Consider the following 13,948-nt stretch of genomic DNA (forward strand, 5'->3'; position numbering starts at 1 on the left):
AGGACGGAACCCTTTAATAATACCAGCAGCGTGAATTCCAATAATAGTAACTTCCGGCTGGAAAGCGCCGTAGCTGAGACAGGCAACTGGCTGTGTCTGATGTGTTGTTGCTGTTGTTTTTTTTAGGCTGACAGCAACTAGCTGGGGTTTCATGTGAAGGCGGTGGACTTCTGATCCACTTCAGTGTTGTCAGTCACCGGTGATCAGGATTCGAGGTCCCGTTTCGGCAAGGTGTTGTGTCCTTGGGAAAGGCACTTTACTCCCAGTTTTCCTCACTCCCACTCAAGAGTGAAGTTACCTAATCAGATTGGTGAAGGTAAAAAAACGGCAGAATGAGAGGATTGGGTCCCAGTTTCCTATGCCGAGCTTTCGTGGATATGAATTACCTGCCCCAATGGCGGTAAAAGGTTATGGGGCCTTCAACCTTTTAAACTTTTTTTCACAACACAAAGAGAGGGGGGTGGAGAATAGAACTCTTTGTTTTGCGCGCGCTCAACTACGTTGTTGTTGGGCCACCTTTTCTTCTGTTGTGCCTGACTGTGTGGGCGCATGTGTGTGGACGGGGAAAATGTGGGGAGTTGGGAGGGGATGGGGGTGGGGAGCTTGGAAAAGGTGTGAGGGCAAAAGAAAAAAGAAAAAAAAAATTGTGCACGCATATGCACCTGTTTTGCAAACACGCACAATACATATATCAATAAGGAACATGAACAGATATAGATTTTTATTTACAGACTGTGTGTGAGTGAGTATATTTGAGTGTGATCAACCACAGTACTGAAGTGACAATAAACCAGATTTCAACCAGTACTGCTTGTGACCCCTGTTCTGTGAATGAGAAAATGTGTGTGAATGATAGTATGTGTGTGAGGGTGGGGGGTGCACATTTTTCTTCTTTTGTGTGTGTGTGTGTGTGATGCTTATGACCACTGTGCTGTGTGGGTAAGTATGTGTATCTGGAAGTGAGGGAGTGTGTGTGTGTGGGGGGGGGGGGGGGGGGGGGGGTATGCGTGTTCACCAAGAAGCCAAACTACTAAAATGCTAACGAAGACACATAAGTTCAACATGAGCGGATGCTTGTGACCTCTGCACTGGAGTGTTGTGTACAACAGCGAGTGGGGTTTTTTTCTTCATCGGTCTCACACACAGGACTTCTGGCTGGAATACGTGTTCATTCCGCCCCTCAAGGACCCGCGAACACACACACACACACACACACATATCACTTAAAGTGGAAAGTCGTTAAATTGAAACACACACACACACACACACACACACACACACACACACACACACACTAAGACACAGTATACAGGATTTGATATGTGCGATAATATTTTACAAATCGTCTGCTCGGAGTGCTTCAAAGCACAAATAAAAAAAATTTATATATTGAACTGAGTATGCTTTGTTATCGAACATACGTGCGTTGGTATATGTACCAGGTATGTTAAACACACACGAAGGCCAGAACATTAATATAATTAATAAAGTTGCCTAACTTTCAAGTAATCTGTGTGTGTGTGTGTGTGTGTGTGCACATACACACACTTGCTCATGACTTTCAGAATGGAGCATGTCAGCTTAACAGCTTGGGCATAGTTTCTTGCAGATTTGTATAAACAGAAACAAAAAGTAAGAGCAAACTTCGTCGCACATTGCGTGCATTTAACGCCCCCCCCCCCCCCCCCCCCCAAAAAAAAAAAAACAAACAAAAAAAAAACCAAAACAAAACAAAACAAAAAAACAATAAAAACAACAACAACAAAAAACCAACCAACCAACAAACAAAAAACCCATCAGCTGCAATTAACAGTGCACACCTGACAATCATTTGTACGATATATATAGATATAATATTCGTCTATATGTCATAAATGCTGCATTTATTGGGCTGGTGATTAAAATAGTTTGATCGATAAGAGTGTTCTGTGCAATGGTTTTATGAAAGTGTGATTGCAGGCCTACTGGGTGTATTCAGTTAAGAAGGCAATGGGTCAAACAACCAATTTCATTGCTGTCACACAAATAAGAGAGGCCTACAGTCTTCAGTGTTTTCATGGCGGTTCTATGTGCTTCGGAACATATATATTACAACAGCTTATCGTTCGAAATAATCGTGTTTTGTGTGTGTGTGTGTGTTGTTTTTTTTTTGTTTTGTTTTTTTGTGTTTTTTTTTTTTCTCTCTGATGTTTCGATAAAAGAATACGCATGTGCATGTTCCACAAAACAAAACACAGCCTTGAAAATCCTGCGTACAGGCCTTCATTCTGGTTTTGATTTTTAGCTTGCTGAAATGAGTCTTTACAGTAACAGTTCATGTAGGCCGTTTTACCACCAACTGATGATCATCAGAATTTGTTGCCCCTCAGTCCGCCAGTCAGTGAGCGTAACCAATGTCCCACATTGGTGAAGTCAGAGAGATCATGGTGCATATTATTTGACGCTAACCGACCAATCAGAAGCTGAAGGAAGCCTGCACCGGTACGCTGACCCAAGTCACAAGTAGGCCGGAAGTTGTCTGCCAAGTAGTCACTTTTCTCGTCTCCGACACGTAGAGATCGCAGTGAGTTCATCTGAGCAACAGAGTAGCGACATTTACTTATTTATTTTGTTTTGTTTTGTTTCCTTTATTCATCTACTGTCAGTCTTTTTAGAAAGGAAAAAAAAAAGACACATACAAGACGAAAGGAAATTTCGAAGAATAATTTCCGCGGTATCTCTCCCCTCCCACCCCCCCCCCCCACCCCCACACTTACCCGCCCGCCGTAAACGTGCCAAGTGTTAATCTTCCTGCTCAGCTTTTAAACTCTGAAAGTACGCGAGGTGTTCTGACCTGTTTTGATGAGAACTGCATGACCTGCTCCAACACAATGAATTGTACGCTCTCATGACAGGGGGGAGTGGTCAGTGAGCCTGGGTAGGTCCAGTACCGGGTGATGTCACCTGAAATAGTCACATACACAGACACACAAATGCATAATTATGTTCACAAGCACACAAAGGCACACATACATACACAGATTTATATAATGATATTTTGTTTGTTATAGTGAGAGATAGATTAGGATCAACGCTCGGTTTATACTATAGATTGGCATTAAATTTCGGCTGGGCCAACAGAAAAGTGAGACCTGTGCGATTAATGATACATCCACTGCCATGGGAATTGATTTTCAGCTTTGTCTTTTGTGAAAGGCTTTGATTATCGAATTAGGAGGCTTTAGCACTAGCTACAGCTTTGGGGGATAGTTAGCCTTTGCTGGGAACCATCCTAACGCTGGCTGTCCTAAAACTCTGTTGGCCGAGAAAGTGGGAATGTAACTTGGGCAAGACTCTTCTAAAATATAAAATAAAAAAGAAGAAAAAAATCTAGCCCAGATAGTCAAGACAGTTGTTGCCTCCTCTGCTGTTCTGATAGTCATAGTCGGACATGACTGATTATTACACAAAACACACAGACAGACGCACGCACGCGCGCGCGCGCACACACACACACAGAGCAGAAAACCCACGATGTAGTTATCAATCACGGGTTAATCAAGCACACATCATACCCGGCAGCAGAACAGTTGGGTCAAAGGTGACACCCGTGTTGAACGTGTTTCCGCAGTGTCTGACATTGTTCAGCTGGCTGCTGACCACCTCGAAGTCTTCGTGTGCACTGCCCACCTGATGTATTGACACAGGTATATGGGTATGCAGGCCACAGCATTGTATTGAATTGTATTGTATTGTACTGTATTGTGCTACATTTCGTAACAACATATTTCTCTGTGTGAAATTCGGGCTGCTCTCCTCCCCCAGGTAAGCGCTTCACTACAGTACTGCTCCACCCACATATATTTTTTGCTACATGCAAATGTATTTGTTTTCCTATCAAACTGGATTTGTTCCCATAGAATTTGCTAAGTTAACTCCTTATCTCCAACTATAGCGAACTGAAAGCTTCCAAGAGATAAAAGGTAGATTGGTGGATATCGCACACCAATTGGGATTAAGGCGTCTTGAGTTCAAATAAAATAAGGACCATGGCAGTGTTTATGACACAGTTATGCGTATGAAAAAGAGAGAGGGGGGGCAGTGTGGAAAAGAAAAAGAAAGTAAAGAAAGACTGCATGATGCATGAATGAAGGAGGCAGAGACACAAAGACTGGTACAGAAAACACACCCATTGATATCATATTTGAGGAATTTCCTACTGACATCACGAGTTTAACCAGGTAATTCTCATAGCAAACGCCCAGGCAAATACTGCATGGTGAAGCTCAGAAAGAGAGAATGGGCTTCCGAAAGTGGTAAAGGATACGGTAAACGCCCGATCCGAACTTCAGGGTGAAATCTGTGTAAAAAGGGGATGGGCGCTTACATGGTAGTTGACAGCATATGCAAAGAAACACACACACACACACACACACACACACACACACACACACACACACACACACACACACTCACTCACAGTGATCAACACGCACAGCACAGCCAACCCATCGCTCTGAGTGGAAGCTTCAGCGAAGCTATTGTAGTTAGTAGAGTTCCAGTGAACCAGGTGAATCTGAAACACACAGTCACAGAACACAGTTTTCATTTTCAGTATACCCTCTCTGACTCTCTGTCTCTGTCCTTTTTTGTCACTATTAAAGCAAAGAATGAAAGATATATTTATGCAAGAGTGGGCGGAGTCAGTAATGTGTGAAGATATATATCATAACTACAGACTGTTTAAAACTGGTTTTCAGTGTGAGCAATATTTTGACTTTGTGGATAAAAAGTGTTTTAGGGATTGTTTGGTAAAATTACGGCTTGGTTTGTTCCCAATAAATGGATAATTGTTTAGGAGAACATTCAAATGCAATTCAAATTACGCATGTAAATGTTGTAATGTAGTCGAGGATGAAAACCATTTTATAAACAATTGTGTCCTTTAGAATAACCTGCGGCAAAAATATCTGAACTCTGAAGGTCAATCGTATGTTCACTTGCTGAAGAATGGTTCTGTTTACAGTATTCGTAAACTCTGCGTTTATATATTTAATGCCCTGAAGATACGACAGGAATTCTGTGACAACAACGATGAAAGTTAGAATTAATTTACTATGCACAAGAAGCACTTTTGTTCTACAGGTTTAAGTTAGTACGTATTTTACATTTTGTTGTCGCTGCGTGATCACCATATTGTGTTTTTTTTTACCTCTTTCTAGGGGCCGGAGGCCTGGAGATTAAAGTTTTGTTCTTGTTCTTGTTCTTGTTCCGTCTCTGTCTGTCTGTCTGTCTGTCTCTTTCTCTCACTCTCTCTCTCTCTCTGGATGTGAAAAAAAAAATCAATTTTGTTTACACCACTACTCTCGTGAAACAAAAATTCGTTTCGACTGGTTTCGTTTTTTCTCTCCAACAACAAAATGGAAATCACTTAAATAGTGTAATAGGTTCTATGGCTTTAAAAGTGTTTTTTTAACAGAAAAATAAGAAACCGCTGTCAACAGCTAGTGGGACAGAAAGTCCTGCCACATATAGGCCATCAATTCACAGGCACAATGCTTTTAAATATTGGTTTCAAACTTATCCGTCCATGCTCTCTTGTTGTCCAGTGTGTGTTTTTTTCTAAGGTAGGACCCGGAGTTACATTCTTTGCTTCATTGTAAAACATTTGATGATAATGTACGTGAAAATGTGCTGTTTCTTATACTAAAAAAAAGCGAAGAAAGCCTACATTTTTAGCGTATTTAATATAAACCAGGAGAATTCAGTCTGGTCACTTACAAAACGTATTGTTGAAGCGTATAACCTTCGACCCAAAAAGTCCCACTGTTATTCATAAAGAAAGTCAACAAAGTATAGATATCTCTGCAGTAACAAGTTCTACAGATGAATTTTGATTTCTTCACAGCACATCACTTGTGTCGGAATGGATGGTCAAGATGACATAAGATATTCAATAATTGTATGGATCTGAATAGTTTTCATTATTACTTTTTTTCATAACTTGCACACCTCCTCCAACCTCATGTGAGTAAGGCTGTAACGTTGTTGACATTAAAGGTTTCTGAATATATGAATTCCAAGCTCTCTCTCTCTCTCTCTCTCTCTCTCTCTCTCTGGTAATCGAAGTAATGATTTGACTCCCAGAAAAAAGCTTCGTGAATTATGAGAACCGTTGTGTACCCAACCTGTACAAACCCAAAGTCAGAAGAGAGGATAGTGACTGACCCCACAACCCAAGGTCAAAAGGAGAGGACAGTGAATGACCCCACAACCCAAGGTCAAAAGGAGAGGACAGTGAATGACCCCACAACCCAAGGTCAAAAGGAGAGGACAGTGACTGACCCCACAACCCAAGGTCAAAAGGAGAGGACAGTGACTGACCCCACAACCCGTCTAAGGACAGAACAGTGACTGACCTCACAACCTAAGTTCAAAAGACAGTGACTGACCTCATAACCCAAGATCAAAAGGAAAGGACATTGACTGACCTCACAACCCAAGTTCAAACAACAGTGGCTGACCTCACAACCCAAGTTCAAACAACAGTGACTGACCTCACAACCCAAGTTCAAAGGACAGAACAGTGACTGACCTCACAACCCAAGTTCAAAGGACAGAACAGTGACTGACCTCACAATCCAAGTTCAAAGGACAGAACAGTGACTGACCTCACAACCTAAGATCAAAGGACAGAACAGTGATTGACCTCACAACCTAGGATCAAAGGACACGGCAGGTACTGACCTCAGCAGCATACGGCTGACCGTCGATGGTGTGTTCGGATCCCCGCTGATCCAGTGACCCCCAGTGAAGGTGGAACTGATCCAGCCGGTACACCCTGCTGCCCAGAGGACCCCCGGTCAGCGCTGGACACAGGTCAGGCAGTCAGCAGTCAGTGTCTCACTTTGTTTGGTTCTCTCTATTACAACTTCTTCACCTTCACCTTTCCTATAACCCAGTGGAGGGTCGTCGGGGCACCGCAGATGATTTCCAGACCAGTTCTTCTCTCCATCGCTTCCTGTCTCTCGCAGCTCTCTGGGAATCTGGGAAATTCAGGTCTGTCCATTCTTTGATGTTGCCCTCTCCAGTACCGTCCCCCAGGGGAACAGTTCAGAGGGGAAGAGAACAACAACAACAACAACAAACACACACACACACACACACACACACACACACACCACACACACACACACACACACACACACACACACACACACACACACACACACACACACACACACACACACACACACACACACACACACACACACACACACACACATTAAAGGGGAAGGCAAAGAAAGAGATGGACAGACATCATTACCGAGTGGATTGGAAGGAGCTTTGCTGAAACCCAAGAACTGGCACATAGCCGTGAGAAATGAAGGCTCTGTGTCGGCGTTCCTCCATGCAGTGCCGCTACGACCCTGGATGGTTTTGGGCCGGGGGTTGGGGGTGGGCAGTAAGCAGTAAGTAATCTGTTACTGACCTGGGGCCGAGCTGCATGGGCGCTCTCTGCAGTGCTGAGTTTGCTTATCGTTAAGAATGTTCGTAACTCCATGGTAAATTCCATATACTTAGGAACATTCTTGATTTACTCCAAGCAAACTTTACTGCACTGCAATGATCGCTTAATGTAAACCGGCCCCGGGGTGGGTTGCATGAGCGAACTTAGCGGCGCTAAGTTTGCTTATCATTTAGAATGTTCCTAACTCCACGGTAATTCCTTATACTTAGGAACATTCTTAACTCTCAGCAAAGCTTGCTGCGCTACAAAGATCGCCTCGTGCAACCCGGCCCTTTGCGCTTGTTGAGGGTGAGCGCTGTGCAGAGCACCAATGATTTAAAGACATAGGTCTTCAAAGAGCAAAGTTAAACCGTTCATTTTTTTGTTTGGTCCCTGGGATCGAAGTTTTTATTTTCTCTTTACTAGACACCACCACCACCATCATTATCATCATCATCATCATCATCATTATCATAACAGTAGTTTCATCTTACATACTGTGCTCCAGTTCAGTGCAGCAGAACGGCACAACACAACACACTGAGCAGTTGCAGGGCTCTATGATGACAACTTGCAGGGCTGTTTCTTTTTCATAACATAGGAAGGAGGGGACGGGTGGGGAAGAGAAAAAAAAATTACAATGGCATAGTAATCGTCATTTTGACCTCGTTCGTTTACATTTCGTTTCATTCCCCTAACACACTTATGCATCATAATTATTTCACCATGAATTCAAACAAATAAACACAAAAACGATGAAATAAATATCAAGAAAGGGAAGGAACACTACAAAAATACCCCCACGAACTTACTGCTTTGCCTGTTGCCACACGCGGCCTTCACGGTGTGACCATTGTTGCTGAGAGTCAGAGTCTCCTCCGGCAGGTAGCTGACGGTCAGCGGTGTGTCCTGCAGCCCACTGTCGTACACTACCCGCGCCCTCCGGATGTCCACTGGGGACTGACGGCACCCCCCTGCCGCCGGGAACTTGGAGGCCCAGGTTTGAGGACCTGACACCCATCAACAGATTCCATTCCGATTCTTCTGTCGGTCAACGAATGAACAAAAGTACTTGTCTTCTTATCAAAAGTGGGTTCTGCTTTACTATATATATATATGTGTGTGTGTGTGTGTGTGTGTGTATGTGTACACACACACACACGCGCGCACACACACACACACATATATATATGTCTATATATATATATATATATATATATATAGAGAGAGAGAGAGAGAGAGAGAGAGAGATGTAACCAAGTGCTCAGCTGGCTACTGCTTCATGCACGAGCCGTAGCAGACACCTTTTCCGCAACTAACACGCAGGTGTTCAGTGACTCACTCATGATGCGTGACGCCATTCCAAATTTGAATGCAAAGCCCCTTTTAGACAGATACTCCAAACATTTATTGAATCAAATCTCTGTATCATTCACTGACAGATATGTCTGTTGTGCTTACACACACACACACACACACTTAAATCAGTTAGAAGCATAGTTGATTTCAGTTTAATTGTTCGTCAGAGTAGGAATGTCAACTGACGCTAAGTTTACTTCATTTTGTCTTTCCATCACATATAATGGTACAGTTTACAATTCTATATGTGATAGCTTATCATACACTGCAACCACACTATAATAATGTTTGGATGAGAACAGATCAGGCATTTAGAAAATACAAAGCCGATTTTCATTGTCGACACATAACGACAATCACTACATGACCAGTGTTGCTTGACGGCTTGGGCTCAGTTGAAAACGGTGTTTCCAACACACCGTATTTAACTGAATATCTCTTTCGTCGAATCAGTAAACTTCAACTATTATATACTGACAGAATTGTCGCAATTCCATCTTATAAATCTATTCCATTTGTGTTTGCCTACATTAAACTGATTTAACGCAGTTTGTAATTTTCAGCGACGATCTTCTCAAAACATGATCAGTCCAGGTGACTTGAATAAAGATTTTTAATTCAATCGTTCACATGTTGTGTGACTGTAATGTCCACCAGTTTTGGACACAGCTGCAGCACACCTTCAAGGAGAGGTGCCAGCATTGCGAAAACTTTGAAATAGATGAGGAACTTGTCTTATTTGGTATAAAAGATAATCTACAAACTCATAAAGCCATGGATCTGATTCTGCTTTTGGCTAAATTTTATATCTACAGATGTAAATTGCAAAATGTCCAGCCAGCTATACAGCTTTTATTGCTCTTACAAGAAAAAAGATGCTCTGAAGGACAGTACATAGCAAATATTAACAACTCAAGAAGACAGTTTGAGGAATGCTGGCACGTTTATCATCCTATCATTAATTAATTTCTTTTTCTTAGTCCACTATATTCTTTGATGCGTTCATATTCGTTACCTGCTCCCTTGCTGCTATCATGAAGTTGGTAGATGTGGACAATTGATAGGGGAGCAAGAGGAAAAAAGTGGAACATGGAATTAGGGAATAGGAAGTGAAAGCATACATATCTATATAATTATTTATGTTGATGATATTGATGATGACAATGTTTGTATGTATCTTTCACTTATTTGTTTTAAATTCTCCTTTATTTCGCTTTGTGTATGTGAATGTATGTACTTATGTAATGTAAAATGTTATTAAAAAAAAGGTGTTCATTAAAAAAAGAAAAAGAAAAAAAAGAAAGATTATAAATTCATCTTGAATAATCAACACTTCATTTTATATTCTTTAGAAAGTGGCCTTGAGCTCTTTGTTTTGCGACCAATCTGTAGTCACATCTCTGCTATGACTGGTCTAGATAATCGCCATGTCGTCATAAGCTTGTAGGCAGATTTAATTCTTTCAAACGTCAGTGAGTGTCTCTAATTTGACTGTTCTTCAACATTTTTGGAATGATGCATTCTTTCTCATTTGATCTCACTGATGAAGGTTAGGTTTTCCTTATCCTGCATTGAGTGGAGAAGATATAAATGTTGAACACAGGCTGTGCTTGGCTGTGTCAATGTTTGACGCAACTGGATAACTTTTAGAGTTCATTTGCTAGCTGAAGCCACATTTCGTTAAGCCTTGATAGTCTTCCAATCATTGTATTGAGCACTGACTATCTGGTCTCTCAGTCTGCCAGTGTTTAGTATCAAAGCCACTGATTCTATTATCTTTCCTATTATTCATGTATTATTTTACATGCTGATATCAGTTGTACTGCTATAGTGTTTCACTGACTCTCAACAGAGTTGGAAAAAGTCATTAGGAAAGCGGGTGGGGTGGTGGGTATAAGACAAGACACCTTTAGCGACATGCACAATAGAAAACTGACTGACAGACTAATAACAATTTTGACCGACGTAAGACACCCACTACATGATGACATTAATAGCAGAAGGTCAGACATAAGTGGTAGGTTTAGAGCTCCACGCGCAAGAACATCTCGATACATTAATTCATTTATTCCTACAGCCATTCGCGCACACAATCAAAACATCCAATACACTAAGTGAACCCTCCCACCCCCCAAGCCCCCTCGCCACAGCAACACCTGAACTTCACCAGCACACGAGTGTATGGGAGTAGACATTATGCGTGCATGTGGGACTGAGCGGGTGAGCACGGGCAAGCAAGCATTTGTGTGTGTGTGTGATCGGAAGTGATTTTTAAATATTTTCTTATTTTACTTGGATTTCATGTATCTTAATGTTAATGTTCTAATCTTATTGGCGTGACATATGTTATGTGCATGCATACGTTGTTTGTGTGTGTGTGAGTGTGTGTGTGTGCGTGTGTGTGTGTGTGTGTGTGTGTGTGTGTGTGTGTGTGTGTGTGTGTGTGTGCATTTTACTTATATATACGATTTATTCCCTTGATGTTTTTATGTATTGTTGTACAATACCTTATGGTCTTAACGTGTGTGTGTGTGTGTGTGTGTGTGTGTGTGTGTGTGTGTGTGTGTGTGTGTGTGCATGTGTGTGTATGTGTGTGTGGGTGTGTGTGCGTGCGTGCGCGCATGTCATTTTTAGTAATCTTATGCCCTTTTTTTTTGTTGGATGTTTTCATTTGTTAATATTGTTGTGCAATACCCTATTGTCTTAACATGAGTATGTGTGTGTGGGGAGTGGGGGGGTTAGTATATCGTCAGCTATTGGGAATTCTTATTTGACTAGTTTTAATCTCTTCTTATGTTGCGCATGATTTTATGCCAGTGTTTACAATGAGCCTGTGATTGCACAACTTAATTTCCATGTGGATTAATAAAGTGTTTTTGATTTGATTTGATTTGATTTGATACTGTAGCTTCACAGTCACAGTGTGTGTAGTATTCTATTGTTGTGATTACGAGATAGTGTTGGGTTAATATCAGTTATTGGTTAAAACCATCTGATATATATCACAGTATGGCAATTGTAATTCAGCTATCCTGATTTCTCCTATACAGCTTACTCCAGTATAGTGCTACATGATAACTGACTCATTTGAATCACTGACACAGTATAAGCTTTACATAAGCTATACTGTCAGTATACTTTCATTAAATCAGCTTAGCTTCAACCACTTTAACTACACTGTTTAAATGTATTAGAAATGTCAATTGCTGTCAGTGTTTGGTCTTCACACATTTGCGTTATGTTCATGTTATGTTGTTGCTAATTCCAAATCAAGTGACAGTCTTTCCATTGTAATATACATGTCCTTACTATCCACTTGTGCTGACATATTATACTTATGATACTTTGTAATTTGTCTTATTCAGGCACTGTCTTCTCATCTGTTTTTCTTTATCTCCTTATAACTATTGTAAAAATAAAACAATAGAAAACCCCTTTTGTGACTGGCTGTCTATATGCCCTTGGCCAGTGTGCGGATCTTTTCTACCCGTTCACCTTCATACTCTTTAATTCAGTAAATCAGAAATTCTTTTGTACCGTCCCCTTTTATGTACCACTCGAGTTAACACGGCTACACACACACACACACACACACACAGATATATATATATATATATATATATATATATTAGCCAATGACGTGTCGGTCATCACGGTAAACAGTGCTGTCAACAGTTTTTCCTTTGTGTTTGTGTTGTTGTGGGTTCCAATTTTTGCTATGGACGTGTCTATAATCAAGGCTTACGTTCACAACTTGCTGTCAACAGACAGATTTTCCACTTCTCTGTCTATTGTTGCGTGTTCCTACTTTGCCATGGACGTGTCTATTATCACTGTCACTGGTCGGCGAGGCTCTAAGCACCATAATTTAAATTCATTTATCACTGTCACAAAATGACTATCGTTCTTGTGCCATGCTTATTACTGACATAGTACAACAGTTTATGGACCAGGACGGCCCGGGTGGTGATCTGAGTAATAGCTCTCTGTGACAGTGATCGATATGGTCTTCGACTAAAAATGGGCCCAGACTTTTCAGTGGACGGGAGGCATTGATTCTTAATGAGAGAACGGGAGCAGACATGATATATTGGATGGGAGATGCACTTACTCTCACATGTGCGCGCGCGCGCACACACACACACACACACACAATATACATATATACACACAGGGGGGCAACTGCCCTTTCTCAGCCATCATTGATGCAATATTTGTATTTGAAAGCAGTGATTAAACCATCATCACCGAATCCCGCGCTTCAGCCTCACGTTTCAAAGGTTGCGTCGATTATATCACTGCAAAGTTGACGGTGCACGAGACTCCCAAAATTGTGCCGGTGTAGCAACAATCTATTCGTACCCCCGTGGGTTTTTACCCTGACATTAAATGTGGTTAGCCAAGATTACCCCCCCCCCTCCCCTCACCCCCACCCCCCACCCCCCACCACCCAATGTCTGATTGGACTAGCCTGGGATGACTCCAGGTGAACACTTCAACTTTTTAAAACGGATAACCCCACCCCTATTCTTATGTTGAATTTTACCCCCTCCACCCTCCAAATGAATATGAGGACTAAGCTTACTTTGTCCCTGTCCTCTGCCTCCTCCTACCCCTCCTCCTCCTCCTCCTCCTACTACTACTACTACTACTAGACTAGCTTGAAATAACCGCCGGCGATAATAAAAGAACAGACCCTCCTTTGCTTTCGTTAAGTTGCAATGGAAAGAGGTGAGAGGTCGATATGGACTATCTCAAACCGACCACACTTCCTCTTTCAATAGCTTGATTCATTATACCTGCAGAAAAGGGGATAGTTTCGAATTAGGGAGGGTAGGTGGGAATGTCACGGGGGAGGGGGCGTGGGGGGCGCAGGGGGGGGGGGGGGCGGGGTCTTATCATCTCACCACAAATGACACAAGGGGTAATTCGTGGCTAGCGCAGAATTACCTGTGGGTAAAATCCAGCGAGGGGTTAGGGAAGGGGGCCGGACGGGGTAGGGGTGGGGGGAGACTGAGTCTGTTGCACCGGTAATTGCATCGACGAATGCCTAGAGCACGTGGCTCCACAATAGCAACAAGCCTGAGGGATGTCTCCCGC

At 42.1% G+C, this 13,948-nt stretch overlaps 1 protein-coding gene across 1 annotated transcript in view; it reads right to left on the reverse strand.

Moving 5' to 3' along the window:
- Window positions 1-1,743: 1,743 nt before the first annotated feature.
- LOC143285794 (carbonic anhydrase 2-like) overlaps window positions 1,744-13,948 on the reverse strand; it is a 23,922-nt gene continuing 11,717 nt past the window's right edge. Inside the window, exons 4-9 of the mRNA XM_076593215.1 lie at window positions 8,302-8,499; window positions 6,727-6,848; window positions 4,460-4,555; window positions 3,555-3,669; window positions 2,834-2,943; window positions 1,744-2,573 (exon numbers count right to left, since the gene is read on the reverse strand). Coding sequence (XP_076449330.1) covers window positions 2,349-2,573; window positions 2,834-2,943; window positions 3,555-3,669; window positions 4,460-4,555; window positions 6,727-6,848; window positions 8,302-8,499 — 866 coding nt within the window. The 3' untranslated portion in view covers window positions 1,744-2,348. The remainder of the gene's footprint in view (window positions 2,574-2,833; window positions 2,944-3,554; window positions 3,670-4,459; window positions 4,556-6,726; window positions 6,849-8,301; window positions 8,500-13,948) is intronic.

This window comes from Babylonia areolata, chromosome 9 (assembly GCF_041734735.1).
Source record: "Babylonia areolata isolate BAREFJ2019XMU chromosome 9, ASM4173473v1, whole genome shotgun sequence".
NCBI classification, from domain to species: domain Eukaryota; kingdom Metazoa; phylum Mollusca; class Gastropoda; order Neogastropoda; family Buccinidae; genus Babylonia; species Babylonia areolata.